The sequence below is a fragment of the Trichechus manatus genome, unplaced genomic scaffold (genome assembly GCF_000243295.1).
Source record: "Trichechus manatus latirostris isolate Lorelei unplaced genomic scaffold, TriManLat1.0 scaffold00026, whole genome shotgun sequence".
NCBI lineage: Eukaryota > Metazoa > Chordata > Mammalia > Sirenia > Trichechidae > Trichechus > Trichechus manatus.
In genome coordinates, this window is record NW_004443962.1 from 10,451,039 (window position 1) to 10,467,217 (window position 16,179).

Consider the following 16,179-nt stretch of genomic DNA (forward strand, 5'->3'; position numbering starts at 1 on the left):
ACATGGACTTTCCTCCAGAGCCAAGAGAGAAAGCGTTCCCCTGGAGCTGATGCCCTGAATTTGGACTTGTGGCCTATTGGACTGTGAGAGAATAAATTTCTCTTTGTTAAAACCATCCACTTGTGTTATTTCTGTTGGAGCAGCACTAGATGCCTAAGACAATGATTAATGTAATTGATATCACTAAATTGTATACCTGAAAAACGTTGAATTTGCAAATGTTATATATATTTCTAAAACAATAAAAATATATATCACCTTTGTCTGAGTAACTGGCTCTGAAAAATTATGTGTAAAACAAATTAGTTGAAGTGGAAGGACATCAAAAGGCAGGTATTCTGCCAATATTCTTTTTGATATGACAAAGCCATATAAGACAATGCACTTGGTACCATAAGGCCAAATTATTAATTCACTATTTATTGATCACCAGATGTGTTTCAGTCACTGAGGATATGGTGCTGGAGACAAGACAAATATCCTTATAAAGCTTTTAGCCTAAAAAATCAGAAAGGCAGATAGGGACAGCTTCACAAGTGTGACTAGGTATAACCAAAGGGAGAGAGGACTAAATTACTCAGGGCTTGTGGGGAAGGCCTCCTAAAGAAAGTGAAATTTAAGCTGAGACCTGAAGAATTTGTAGGGGTTAGCTGGGCAAATAAAGGATGCGGCAAATAAAGGATGCGGCAAATAAAGGATGCAGCAAATAAGGAGCCGAGTTGGAGGAGTATTTTAGGGAGAGAGAATAGCTCCTATAAAAGTTAAGTCCACTATGGCTGTGCCCAAATTTGATTGCAGAGTTCTATTTGGAACGTAAAGGCCAGCTAATCTCACCACGTATGTCTTGCCTACTTTCAAATCCATATTTCCCTATACAGATTTTCCTGGGCCTTACGTTTTCAGCTTCCTCTTCCTCCTTGTCTTATCTGAAACAGCATTCTCCCCTCTTGAAAGGAGCCTGCTTATTTTCTCATTTGGTGTTGCCCTTAGACATAGGCAGGAGGGGCCCTTCCTGCCTTGGACCCCTGATTTGAGAGGTCCCCTGTCTTGGGCCTCTTGCTTAAAGAGGGCCCCACTCTGACTGTCCTCCAGCTGTGCCTGTCCCCACAACATGAAGAGTCCACAGGGCCAAGAGAACATACCCATCTGGATCCTGAACTTTTCACTCCTAGACCACCCACTAGGTACCTGGGAACCCCAAATTTTCTGCCTAAACAGCAACAAGTTTACTTCCAGGACCTTTTCTTGGGTCTCTTCTCACAAGAGTGGACTGTGCCACAATCTGCACCAAGAATGGCCAAGGGGTGACTGTTTGCAAGGATGTGTAGGAGGTTGATGGAGCTTGGACATGAGGGCTGGGATATCCACATGTATACACATGAGTCCTCTGGTGCAGGATAGAGCTGAGGGTGAGAGGACATATATGAAAGATCTAGCATATATTCAACGGGTGTTTTAAAAGAGAATGGAAGCAAGGCAATGTTCACAAGGATAAATAAAAAGAAATCCATACTAAGAAACATCATAGTGAAACTATAGACCACCAAAGAGGTAATATTAAAAGCAGCCAGAGAGAAAAGCCAAATCGTCTACAAAGGAATGACCATTAGACTGCCAGCATACTTCTCATGGTAGGCAGAATACTTGTGTGTACCCTCCCTGCTCGCCCTGAACGAAGATGTCCACACTCCAGTCTCCTGTACCTGTGATATGTTACCTTACATGGCAAAAGGGACTTTGCACATATAATTATGGTTACCCTTGAGATGGGAAGATTATCCTGGAATATCTGGATAGGCCCAATCTAATCCCATGAGTCCTTAAAAGGAGAGAACATTTCCTGGCTGGGTCAGAGAGATGGCAGCATGAGAAGGATTTGATTCCTTGTGCTGGTTTGGAGATGTAGGAGACTATGTGCAAGGACCACAGAAGGGCTTCTAGGAGCTAAGGGTGGGCCCCAGTGGACAGGCAGAAAGAGAACGGAGACCTGAGTCCTTTAACTGCATGGAACTGAATTCTGCCATCACCAGATGAGCAAGGAAATAGACTCTAGAGCCTCTAGAAAGGAATTCAGCCTGCCCACACGTTATTTTATCCCAGTGAGACCCATAACAGACTCTGATCTACAAAAATGTAAGACAAGTTTGTTTGGTTTAAGCCACTAAAGCTGTGGTAATTTATTACAGCAGCAATAGAAAACGAATATGCATTTCAATAGCAAAAGAAGCCAATAATATTTTCAGAGGGCTGAGAGATATTAACTGTTAACCTGTTGTTATTAGGTGCCATTGAGTCGATTTTCATTCATAGTGACCCCATGGGACAGAGTAGAGCTGCCTCATAGGGTTTTCTAGGCTGTAATTTTTATGGAAGCAGATCACCAGGTCTTTCTCCTGCAGAGCCGCTGCGTAGGTTCGAACTGCTAACTTTTTGGTTAGCAACTGAGTGCTTAACCGTTTGCGCCACCAGGGCTCCTTAACCGTTAACCTAGAATTCTATAATTAGCTAAACTTTTATTTTGCCTTCATTTTTGAATACAGACACTCTCAGGCCAACAAAAACCGAGCTTAACAACAATAGACTCTCACTGAAGGAATTTAAAATCTAGAGAATTTATTTCAGGAATGGGGGAAAAATCAAAGCTACAAGAAGGCATGATGAGCAAAGAAACTGGCAACTATGGATAAATATAAACAATCATTGCCTTTATAAAGCAACAGTAATATAAATGTCTAATTTTGGGAATAAAATAAGACTAAGATAAAATACTGAAAAATGAACCATGCAAAATGATGGGAGGGTGACTACAGTTAAAGTCTTTCAAAGTCCGTATATTATTCAAGAAGAGAATAGAGCTATTAAGTTCAGTATGTGGGTTAAAATTTAAGAGAAACCATTAAAAGAAGAGAAATAAAGTATATAACTTACACATAGTAGACAAAAAATGGAATTTAAAAAATCCAAAAAAAGGAAAAGCAGGGAAGGAAGAAAAAGAAGCAAAGAAAATTAGAGAGCATAAAGTGGTAGAAATAATTCCAAATATATCCGTGGACACAATGTGTATAAATTGGACTAAACTTGCTAATTAAGTCACAGATTTATATAATGGATTTTAAAAATCCAACTACATGCTGTTTACAGGAGACATAACAAAATCATTAAAACACAGAAAGATTGAAAATAAAAATATGGAAGGGATGCAATTAGCAAATGTAATTAGCAGTTAACACTAACCAAAAGAAAACTGATATATTAATATTTGACAAAATAGATCTTAAGTTAAAGAGTGTTACTGAATAAAAATAAAAACTTAAAATAATGAAATAGAAACAAAAACATTCAATAGAGGGAAGCAATAAAGTCAAAAGCTGCTTCTTCTTGGTAAAGACTAAAAAACGAAGAAAAGGCACAAATAAACTTAGGAATAAAAAGAGGGATATCACAAACATACATCAGAGATTTAAAGGTAGTAAGATGATACTAGAAACAATTTTATGCTAGTAAATTGAAGTTTTAGACAAACTGTAAGCTTTCTTAGAAAGGATAATTTACCAAAATTGACTCAAGAACTAGAAAACCTGAATTTTCCAAAATCTATTAAAGAAATTGAATCAGTAATTTAAAATCTGTCTTTCAGGCCAATAAGTAAATACAACAGGCTAAGATGGTTTTAATAGTGAGTTCTACCAAATCTTCAAATAACAGAAAATTCCAGTCTTATAGAAAACCTTCTAGGGAACAGAAATAGAGGGAACGCTCCCCAACTCATTTTTTCAGGACTGGTACAACCTTGATACGAAAAATAGACAACTGTATCAGACAGGAAAATTACAGGCCAATTTATTTATCAAAATAGATGTGCAAATCCTAAACAAAATATTAACATATATAATTCAGCTCTGGATTAAAAAAAAACATGATAAAGTTGGTTTATCCAGAAATGCAAGGATAATATAACTTACAGAAAGTCTATTAACGTAACTCACTATATTAATATGTTAAAGGGTAGGCTCATCTTGATAGAGAAAAATCATTTGATAAACAATTCATAAGAGGATATCTACAAAAAACCTAGAGCAAGCATCATATTTAATGGTAAAAAACATTAGAAACATTCCCTATAAAATCAGGAATGAGACAATGGATGCCCATATTACCAGTTATCATCAGCAGTGAATTAGAGGTCCTGTCTTGCACAGTAAAAAAAATTTAAAAAAAAGACTAAAATGAAATAAAAATTGTCATTAATCACAGACAATATGATTGTCTACAGAAAATCTAAGAAAATCTGGAGACAAATTATTAGAATAAGAGCATTCAGCAAGGTTCTAAACAGAGGTTATACATAAATCAATTGCATTCCTATACACAAGAAACAGTAAATGTAATGATTTTTTTTTTTTTACCATTTACAATAGCAACCACAAAACATAAACTAAGAAAAAATTTAACAAAAGATGTATAAATCTTACTTTATTGAAAGGCATTAAAGATCTAAATAAATGGAGCTATATACCATATCCTCGTTGAAAGGAAGACTCAACATAAAGCTATCTCTTCTCCAAATATTAATCTGTCAATTCAATGCAATTTCAGTCAAAATCATAACAGATTATTTTCATAGAGATTGATGGGGTAATTCTAAAATTTATATGGAAGAAAAAGGCCCAAGAATAGCCAAGATAAATTTAAAGAGAAGAAAACCAAAGTGGAGATGACTTGACTTACATCATATATCACCACTTATTACATACATACAGTAATTAAGATAGTGTTATTGATGCAGGGATAAACAAACAAGCCAAATGAACAGAACAGAAAGCTCTGAAAGACCTGTGCCCATATGTGAACTGGAGAAATATATGTATCATATATATATTTTTGATATTTATAATGTGCCTTTTCACGTTGCAGGTTTTATGATGTCAATATTTTTATGACACATTTCAAGTTTTTTCAGCAAATATTTGTAATCAGAAGTTAAATATCATTTAAAAATTAGAATTAATGTGGTACAGAATATAACTCATTTCTTACCTAGGTTTCCATGTCCAAGTCAAAACTGCTATTTGATGCTTGAATTTTTGCTAACTGGATCTTCTTTTTAGTTTCTGAATAGCACGTGACTATTTATATGCATAGAGGAGGCCTGGTGGCACATCAGTTAAGCACTCAGGCTGCTAACCGAAAGGTTGGTGGCTCAAACCCACCAGCCACTCCGCAGGAGAAAGATGTGGCAGTCTGCTTCCGTAAAGATTACAGCCTTGGAAATCCTTTGGAGCAGTTCTACTCTGCACACATGGGGTTGCCATGACTCAGAATCGACCCAACGGTACCTAAAAACAACAATGGTGGAAGGGTATGTGAAAGCACACATGGAGACTGACCCTCACAGGTACAGGATGAGACAGGCAAGTACTTCAAAATCAATCAAAAGTTTTTTAGCATCCCCCCAAGACAGTAATGCCCATTTGAAAATAGTGCCTGATGAATTAGCTTGGGCATATCACATGAATGAACATGCGTTATTGTATTGTGCCTTTGATTGCTCTATGAAACAATAAAGTTACATTTCCTGATTCAAAAAAAAAAAAAAATTCCTCTAGCTCTTAGGTACTTCAGTTTGAAAAATGGATTTGAAATTGTCTTCTTGGTATCTACAAAGTTCTTTTTGAACATTTTTTTTGTGCTTTAGGTGAAAGTTTACACAACAAATTAGTTTTCCATTCAATAATACATATACAAATTGTTCCATGACATTGATTGCAATCTCTATGAAGATTTTAATGACACCACAAAACTATAAAACAAGATTGTTGATATCCAAACACAAACTTGACTTGGCTCATTTAACTGTTTTCAGTGCAAATGCTAATTTTGCAATCAATCTCTAAACTTCTTAACAAAGAAAATGAAAAGATCTCATCTGCTAAATGTCCTGGGAGGAGTCCCTGGGTAGCACAGATAGTTAAGTGCTCAACTACTAGCTGAAAAGTTGGCGGTTCAAACTCACCCGAGGCACTCTGGAAGACAGGCCTAGTGATCTGCTTCTGAAAGATCACAGCCATGAAAACCCTGTGGAGGAGTTCTACTCTGCATACATGGTGTTGCCATGAGTCGGAATCAACTCGATAACAACAACAACAAATGTCCTGCACACCTTGTACATAACACTGCTAAAAGGGGGTGTGATTTGCTTACCTGTGATATGGAAGCTTTCAAAATGAAAGTTTTGGTCACTTTAGTTTCCTCAAAATGTGGAAAAGCACCTAATGAGATTTTTGACTTCATAGGAATGGAACGAGATTGTCTTAGTTAACCAGTGCTGCTATAACGGAAATACCACAAGTGGATGGCTTTAACAAACCCAAGTTTATTCTCTCACAATCTAGGAGGCTAGAAGTCTGAATTCAGGGTGCCAGCTCCCAGGGAAGTCTTTCTCTCTCTGTTGGTTCTGAGGGAAGGTCCTTGTCATCAATCTTCCCCTAGTCTAGGAGCTTCTCAGTGCAGGGACCCTGGGTCCAAAGGACACGCTCCGCTCCCGGCACTTCTTTCTTGTTGGTTTGAGGCCCCTCTCTTCTCTGCTCATTTCTCTCTGATATATCTCGAAAGAGACTGACACAAGATACAACCTAATCCTGTAGATTGAGTCCTGCCTCATTAACACAACTGCCTCTAATCCTGCCTTATTAACATCATAGAGGTTAGGATTTACAACACGTAACATAATCACATCAGATCACAAAATGGTGGACAACCACACCATACCGGGAATCACGGCCTAGCCAAGTTGACACACATTCTTGTGGGACACAATTCAATCCATGACAGAGATAATCTCCTTAGACTTGTGCCTACAATATGACTATCATCATTACTGACCATAGAAAAGATGTTAAAATGTTCACTTGCCATAAATCATATTTTCAGAGTGTGAAACAAGAAAAATATCCGGCTCCAATTTAGAAATACATTGAGAATGAAAATGGAGAAAAGGATTACAGTAAAACAGAAACATACATACTGTTTTCCAAAACTGTTTGATAATCCTTGAAGAGGCCATAATGAACCTAGAAAAAGGATGAACTGACTGCACCTGAGTTATTCAATGTTCTGTGTAGATAGCAACAAAAACTCATACAGGAAAAAAAAAAAAATTGCTTCAGAATTTCAAAATTTTAAAACTAACTAATTTGGACTCCAACTTTGATTTCACAAGTTCAAATCACCTCTGTGGTTTAAAACTTTTTCCTGGAGAAGAGAGATTTAATTTATGATAACATCCAATGGATTTCATAGTGTTTAAAAATGATGGGCATTTTAGACATGGAGAATATACATGATTACTTTATAGATGCAAAGGACCCAATTGACAGACAAAAGCTAGTTTACCAAAGCAAGCTTGTAGATACACAGTGGATGGACATTTTGGAGAGCTGGAAACGAATTCCTACAAGTTAAAAGACCTTCTGTGTTTACAATCTCTTTTTAAAAAGTCTCCTATTATGTATCTTAAGAAACACAATAATATAGGCTATAAAATTTAAATATGTAAGAGTTAAAATAAATTACTGTATTAGAGGACAGAAACATTATAAAAATATTGTTATATATTTTCACACACGTTATTTGTTAATTAGAAATTCTATTATTACTTATTGCCACTTTGAACTAGTCCTATTGCTATTTTGCTTAAATAATAGCATTTACGTAACAGAAAAGAAATAAAACAACATATAATTTCAAGTAAACACCTATTTTTCATGTTTTTATGTCAAAGTAATAACGCATGTGTATGATTATTATTTATTTTCACACCAATCACATTGGCAAAAATTTTTCTTTTAAATCAGGCATTTCTAAATGTTAGCAAAAAATATGTAGAATATGTAGAAAAAACAATATTATAAACTGTGGGAGTATAAATTGGTACAACTGCTTTGTAAAATAATCCAGCAATATCTAGTGTATTAGTTTTCTATTGCTGTGTGACAAATTACGGCAAGTTTAGTGGCTTAAAACACATTTATTAGCTCAAAATTTCTGTGGGTCACGATGAGGGCGATAGCACGCCCGCCATCTTGAATAAGCAAAGGGTGGTGCCTGCCATTCCTGTGTGATACCAGAACTAACGCCTTGCATGTAAGCTATCTCCGTATTAGGTAATGCAGGAATTAACCCACTGTCTTTAAGGTATCTCCTTATTTGGGTATATTTCCGGTTCCGGCTCCGTTAAGAAAAACAAGAGACTGGGATATCAAGACCAGTCAAAACTGATCTGGAACCAGGTTTGGCCCGCCTGACAAGCCCAGTACCGACAACTGTGTCCCTTGGATGACCTATTGACGTCAAAGGCCGAAAAATACAGCCCTGTCTACGCCCCGGACGTGGGCAAAATGCCATCTTTGTGGTGCCCCTCTTAGACTGAGCAGGTGCAGAGGATCGACAGCCCCAGGAATGCCTTTATGAGCCAAACCAGTCAGCAGGCTGACTTCACCTTGGGGCATCCCTGAAGACCCCAGACCCAATTTTACTCTACCCATATAAACCCCTCGGGCCATGGTTCAAGGGAGCCACCTTGGTGAGGCAAGTTCCGCTGGGCTCCTTTACTTGGCCAACTAAACAGAGCTGCTTCTTCCGCTTTCACCGCTTCACGTCTTTCTAGCCCGGTGGAGCAGACCTGGAAGTGTCCGGTTACAAGGAGTCCAGGCATAGCTTAGGTGTTTCCTCTGCTCAGGGTCTCACAAAGCTGCAGTCAAGGTATCAGCAAGGCTGTGTTCTCATCTAGACGTTTGTCTGAGGAAGAATCTGCTTCCAAGTTCTCTCAGATTGTTGACAGAATTCTTTTCCTTGTGGTTGTATGAGTCAGAATCGACTTCACGGCAATGGGTTTGTGGTTGTATGATTGAGTGACCAGGCTTTTTACTGGCTGTTGACCTGGAGACTGTCCCCAAGTCCTAGAGGTCACTTGCGGTTTCAGACCCTGAGTCCCTCTACACAGGCAGTTCACAACACCGCAGCTTGCTTCTTCAAGGCCACCAGGAGAGTCTCTAGCTTCGGTTGCTAAGACAGAGTCTCACATAACGAAACATAATCATTTGAATGATATCCCATCACCCTTGCCATATTCTATTGGTTAGAAGTCAAAGGTCCCATCCCCCACTCAAGGGGTAGGGATTATACAAGGCAACACGAGGGAGCAGAGATCACAGGAGACATCTTAGGATTTTGCCTACTACATCTAGCGAAAATATGCAACGTCCTGGGATCTAGCAGTTTCCCTGTATAAAAATGTTCATAGCGGCATTGTTTGTAATAGCAAATATATTATTCTATAATTTTTTTAATTTCTCAAAATACAAAAAGATGTCATAAGAAAGTCATTAGTTTATAAAACACTATGTATGATAACATTTTTTGTGAAAGTAACCTGTACGTAGGAATTCTGCTTCCTGCTATGGCATACTGTTGCTATTTTGGACCAACTCTCCTACTGAGAACAACTAGACAAAATATAAAAAAGGCATTGAAGAGCTACCAAGGCAGTGAAAATTTGTGGGTTCCAGATCTAGAAAAAAAGGATGCCACGAGAGGTGAGCCTACCACCACCTTTCCACTTGAGACTGCCAATTCTGAAAGTAGTGGCTGAAAAACTGAGCAGAGCTTTTGGCTGTCCCATGGGGCTGGGAAGGCATGGCCAAGGAGAACCAAAACCAAACCTGTTGCTCTCAAGCCAAGGAGAAGAGGCCCTAGTAACCTATACCCCACACTTGGTTGGGACCCTCAAGGGCTGTACCCTAGCTAGGAGTTAAGGATGAACCGAAAATAAACTAGCTTTCACAGAGACTGAAATCCAGCTGGGAATAATCTTAGTTTCCAATTGTAATAGGTGATCTGCCCTTAGCCTAGCTGTGGTGAGGCATACTTGCTCCTAAGTCTGTCCTATAAAAACCTTCCATTTCCCCAACACCCTTGCTCAAACTTCAAATTTGATCCTGGTAAGCGCATCATAGTGGGTAAGCTGATGCGGCAGACTGAAATTCAGGACATACGAACATTGCTTAACCTAGGATTTAGGTAGTATGATCCTCTGCTCTTTTCCTCACTTATAAATGTTACTATTAACCTACTCCATCTCTTTTTCCTTGCTTCTCTGCGTGTGTTTTAAATTGATAAAACACGTCGTCTCTGAGGCTTCCTTTTCCATGCCCTCTGGTTAGTCGGCTTCCGTCTTTCTGCTTTTGAAGCCACTGGTCTACTTGCTCCCTCAAAAGAATTCTATTAAATTTAACAATAACGTTTATGTGCCCTAAAGTTTCGTTTGAGAGCAAAACAATTATTTGTGTTTCGTATAATTTCTTATCATATATTATCGGGCAATGCGGATAGGAAAGAATTAGAAAAGGAATATACAGGAGCTTCTTGCAACCGTGCAGCATGTGAACGCCTCAGACCTGAGGCCACTCACTTTTAACACTTTTTAAATGCTCCCTTGGGCTTCAATCATTCCATCAATCATTCGATAAACATATATTAGGTACTTGCCGTGTCAGAGGCTAGATATGGAGAGGTGAGTGAAGCTCCATCAGCCCTGGAAAAGCTTAGTGAAAACAGGTTTGTAAACATAACTTTGCAATACAAGGTAAGACGTACCGTCTTTGTCACTCTTCCACGATTCTACAACCCATGCTGTCAACTGCGAAGCCTCTCCCCTACCCGAGGCTCTTTCCTGGTTGGAAACTAACGGCCAGGGGTGTTCAGTGACAGACCGTTGGAAGACTACGTCTCCCGGCAGCCTCTGCAGCAGGGCGGTGGAAGGGCGCACGCAGGGGCGCGGATCGGCCCCCGCACGCAGGCGCGCTCCGAACGCCGGCTGAGCTGGGGCTCGCTGCTCGGTGCGCGGCGGCGGAGAGCGAGGCCTGGTGAGCACCGCCGCGGGGCCGGCCGGCTCTTCGAGGTTGTGCGCCGAAGAGATACAGCGGACGGGCGAGCGAGCGGCTCACCTCAGCAGTGGCACCGGGATCGGTTGCCTTAAGCCTGGTGAGTGCTGGGGCCTCGCGGCTGCGGCCCCTCCCCCTCCCCCGGCGGATCCGGCTGCCCTCGGTGGGACCCGAGAGAGGCCTCGGGGCAAGGGCGTGCGCCGGCTGGGGCTCGAGCTCGGCTCCCTGGGCCTGGGCGTTGGCGGCGCGTCCGTGCATCACGGGCCCGGCTGTCCTAACGGCCGCGCGGCCGGCACAGGGGAGGGTGGGGGTGGGGATTGCTGGTGTGATCGCCGTCAGGAACGCCGGTCGAGGCGGGGCGGGACTGGAAGCGGCGCCGGGGACTGCGGGGCGCCGAGGCAGCGGGGCGGGGATGAGGCGAGCGCGCAGGCTGCGGCGCCGCCGGCCGGGGGCGGGGGTGGGGAGCCCGGAGCGCTGTGACCGAGGCTGGGGAGAGCAGAAGTGGCGAGTAAAAATCCTCACCGAGGCGGGAAGGGGCCGTATTGGGAATTCACAAGTTATGGCCCAGCCGGAGCCAGTGGCAGGGCGGGCTGGGGGGAGGAGGGAGAAATGACTGCAGTTTACAGATGTCATAACAACACGGGCCTGAAGCGGCTGACAGGGGTGTGGTAATTATAGGAATTACAGAACTTCGCGTGTGCATTGCGTGTGTGATGCAAGGTAAACAGCGAAGTATTAGATTAAGCTCAAAACGCGAGAAAACTGAAGAGTGACTTAGGGAAATCGTCGAGAAGGAACGTTTTCGGGTCGAATGGAAGGAGGTACTTAACAATCCATTTTTAAGTAAAAGATTTCAAAATAATTGACTTCTAAGGTTTAAACTTAAACGATTGTGAAATGTTTTTCTGTAAATGGTGCTAAATAATGTTAATATCTTTTCATCCTTTTTTTTCTTAAACGGTTTCTTCAAAGCCTCCATTTCTTAGCAGGAGATGGGTAGGTGACCCCCCACCCCGTGCTTCAGAGCTTATTTTTGACATTGTTTTTTCCTCAACTTGTTCTTGCTTTTGTAATATTTTGAAAGTAATTCCCAAGTTATTTTCCCTCGATTTTAAAGATTGAAAAGATGACATTTTCTCAAAGAAGAGTGAGAATGAGCTCTATTTTATTTTTACTGAAATAATTTAGTCTTGGAAGGCACTATTTTGTGTGTAATTCATGCTTTTAATATGGAGGACATGAGAGAAAGTAGCGGAATGAACATTTATTGAGCTCCTTTGAAGGTATTGTGTTAAGTACTTCACATGTATTAAAACATTTCATGTTTACAGTAATTCTGAAGTAGATTTTTTTTAAAGTAGATATTAATTTTTTCTCTTATATAGGTAACAACAGTGAAGGTCAGGGAAGTTAAGTAACATACCTAGGGTCATTCAGGTCTGTTGTAACCAGCCTTAGAACCCAAAGTCACTTCCATTTTAAGATTTCTCCCCTGCTTTAATACTAATGCTTTTGTTTTATTTCATTTATTCAGCTGTGTTTATGGAGTGATCATGTACCTAAGACTGGGTATATAGTCATGATTGAGACACTGTCTCTGTCCTCATGGAGTTTATAATGTAGCAGGGAAGACTAACAAATAATTAATACAAAATATTAATTGCATGACATTTTATTAGTCATTGTAACTGAGCAGAAACTGTAAAGCAGTCTACTAAATAGCAAAGGAAGTTCAAATGGAAGCAGACAGTATAATTCTTCAGGAGTTTACAGTCTAATAGGAAATCAAAATATATATTTATAAAAACATAAAAACCTAGAATGAACCAAGTGAGAGAAATAAACCTGTTCCCTGAAATCAACATACTTACATAATGTTCCTTTAGCTCCTCAGAAATTTTTTCCTAGAGCTATGATATAATATGCACCTTGACTTTTATCTATGATTGACGTAGAAGAAAGCACATGAAAATATCTTTTTTTCATTGCTCCTGGATACACTGTTTCTTATTTATTCATTGATCTTTATAAAATAGAGACCTTAGAGACAGATTCTCACAAGCTCAGTTGCAGGCCTTTTTTCTTGTCAATTTTATTTTTGGTTTTTTAAACAAAGAACTGCTTTTTATTAGATCATGGTTGTTTTAAAGCCATTCTGTTTCTCTTTACACTTTGGCTGTCAGGAGGCTCAGAACTGAATTGTGCTCAATTTTTGTAGTTTTCCTTAGCCTCAACTATGTTATTTTTTTTGCCAGATAGTCTGGAATTGTGCTTAGTTGTTTCCTGGACTATTTTCTTTGTTCTCTCTTGTGCCTTCGTTATTTTATTATTTTAATCCTTTCCTCTTTCATTTGAGGGCAGGGATTACATTTTATTCTTTTTATCTCAAGTGTTTTTAGTATGTTGTTTGTTGAATTGTTGTCAGATGCACTCAAATTGATTCCGACTCATAGCAACCCTGTGTACAACAGAAGGAAACACTGCCTGGTCCTGTGCCATCCTCACAGTCGTTGCTGTTTGAGCCAATTGTTGCAGCCACTGTGTCAGTCAGTCTCATTGAGGGTCTTCCTCTTTTTCACTGCCCCTCTACTTTACCAAGCATGATGTCCTTTTCCCAGGACACGTCCCTCCTGATAATATGTCCGAAGAAGGTGAGGCGAAGTCTGGCCATTATTGCTTCTAAGGAGCATTCTGGCTGTACTTCTTCCAAGAAACATTTTATTCTTTTTATCTCCAGTGTTTTAGCATGTTTGTTGAATTAATGATTAAATAAAGTCTTGATGATTTTCTGATCTCTGTGCCTTTAAATCTGTCAAATTGTCTTTAGAAGTATGTGTGAATACTGTGTATAAAGTCAACTTTTGATTGACCATGCAAGTAAAGATGACCTAGAGATAAAGGTAATCCCATTACTGTGTTTAAGATTTCTGTGTACTTTGCAGGATATTATAAATTCAGCCATAATGATGGAAGAAAATATTGGAAATGGTAGACAATTCATGATTTGGGCCGATTTCATTCTTGCTACAGTAAGCAGGAGATGGCCCCAGGCCAAAGGGACCATATAGGGCCTGCATTAGAAAATTTTCAGGTCAAACAGTGAAAGATCAGGGATGAAGACTGGTGTGAAGTATATAGTGTACTATAATATTTTCTGTCTACCATTTTTTTGTTTTTTTCAGGAGTTAATACTTTTTTTTGCTATAATTTCTGAGACAGCTATCCACAAATCCTCTGTCTTTTTAATACATACAGTCTGGACTGGTTACTTTTTAGGTCTATTTCACAGCTGTTATCCTGGGACTTTTCTTTATGTCATCCTTCAAATTCCCTTTGCTGCTCTCTTGTGTTGGATCCTCTGTTTCGTTTCCCATGTTTTCTTCTTTCTTGGTTACTCATTTTCTTGGAGTACATCTTCCAGTAGTTTCTTGAGAAAGGGTACATGGGTAATAAACACTTTCTGAGATGTTACATGACTTTATTTTACCTTCATGTATGTGAGTAATAAAAACATTCTGAGATCTTGCATGATTTTATTTTACCTTCATATTTGATCAGTATGGCAGGATATAATAATCTAGGCTGAAAATCATCTTTACTCAAAATTTTGAAGTCATAGGTTTATGGTTTTCTTGCTTACAGTGTTGCTGTTGAAGGTCAGAGCCATTCTAATTTTTTGTCATTTGTATGTGACCTTCCACTTCCTTCCCTCAATCTCTGGAACCTTTTAGAATCTTATTTTTAAACCCTGAAATTCCATGATGATATGCCTTGGTGTGAGTCTTTTTAACTTGGCACTCAAAAAACCCTGTTGCCATCGAGTCGATTCTGACTCATAGCGACCCTGTAGGACAGACTAGAACTGCCCTGTAGGGTTTCCAAGGAGCAGCTGGTGGATTCGAACTGCTGACCTTTTAGTTAGCAGCCGGGCTCTTAACCACTGCACCACAAGCTGGGAATTCAAGCTCTTTAGGTCTGGGAAATTTATTTATTTATATTTGGACCTCACGGAAAAAAGATTTAAGTTAATTATGCTTCTCAGTTCTTGACACACATCATCAGCCTGTACAAGGGCCTTTAAAATTTCTTTTTTCTTTCATTTCTGAGCCCTACTTCCATTTACCCCTTTCCGTAGCCACCTGCTTCATTGTGGTTAATACATTCCTTGATTGTATGTGTATCATTTAAAATGTAGTGGGGTGTGTGTGTGTTTGTGTATGTAGTTTGTATATTGTGCTGTAGACCTTGTCCTGTTTCCTTTTTTAACTCAACATTGTTTTGGGGATATTTTCGTTTTGTGGGGTATAAATAAAATTGTGTCTAATGTAGAATTCCATGATGTGCATCTACCACATTTTACTTCTCATTCCCTAAAGACTGACAGGTGCGTTGCCTTTCTGCCTTCACAAGTACACTGTGGTAAACATACTGTTATTTGTGCATCCTTACGTGAGAACTTCTCTGGGATATAAAGCCAGGAGTGATTCCAGTGTCATAAAATGGGAGAATAGTTTGTGTGCCTAAGAGCATTGCAAGAGGTCTTATTTGTCCACATCTTTGCCAGTACTTGGTTTCACCCATGTTTCTAATTTTTGCCAGTCTGATGGGCATAAAGCGATGTATCATTGTTTCAATTTACATTCTCTGGTTACTAATGATTTTGAGCATCTCTTGCATCCTCTAAGGTTTTCCATTTCGATAATTGTCTATTTTGTCCTTTGTTCATCTTTCCTTTGGGTTTCCTGTCTGTCTGATTGGTTTGCAGCGATTCCTTTTCAAGGTTAGATTTGAGTAGTCTGTTGATTTCAGGTTTAGGAAATACCTTCCCCCAGCCTCTCTACTTTCTGTTAATTTTGTCCGTGGTGTCTTTCATTGAACAGATATTCTAAATTTGATGTATTGTTTCTTTGATAATCTCTTCCTCATCAATTTCTTTATTCTCTCTTTTTGGGAATTTGTATTATTTGAATATTGGAACTCTTAGGTTGCTCTTTTAAATTTCTTTTCTCTCCTGTTCTCCATCACTTAGGCTTTTTGTTCAATTATCTGAGAGATTTCCTACCCTTCTACTGAAGTTTTCATTTCTATGCATATTTTTGGAGCCCTGGTGGTGCAGTGGTTAAGAGCTCAGATGCAAACCAAAAAGCTGGCAGGTCAAATTCACCAGCTTCTCCTTGGAAACCATATGGGGGCAGTTCTGTGTCCTATAGGGTCGCTATGAGTCGGAATCAGCTCTTTG

General features: G+C 39.5%; 2 protein-coding genes across 3 annotated transcripts in view; one reads left to right on the top strand and one right to left on the bottom strand.

Annotated features, from left to right (window-relative positions):
* DTX3L (deltex E3 ubiquitin ligase 3L) overlaps positions 1 to 10,733 on the bottom strand; it is a 52,649-nt gene extending 41,916 nt beyond the window's left edge. Inside the window, exon 1 of the mRNA XM_023728807.1 lies at positions 10,654 to 10,733. The gene's annotated coding sequence lies outside the window, so the exon portion shown is untranslated. The remainder of the gene's footprint in view (positions 1 to 10,653) is intronic.
* A 129-nt stretch (positions 10,734 to 10,862) lies between these two features.
* The window catches only part of KPNA1 (karyopherin subunit alpha 1), a 96,968-nt gene continuing 91,651 nt past the window's right edge, over positions 10,863 to 16,179 (top strand). Inside the window, exon 1 of one of the 2 annotated variants that reach the window (XM_004373628.3) lies at positions 10,863 to 11,040. Coding sequence is in view for 1 of the 2 variants with exons in the window: in XM_023728819.1 (XP_023584587.1) it covers positions 11,752 to 11,761 (10 nt within the window). In the remaining variant the exon portion in view is untranslated. Of the gene's footprint in view, positions 11,041 to 11,488; positions 11,762 to 16,179 lie in introns of those variants that run through there. The other variant, XM_023728819.1, reaches the window with a different exon arrangement.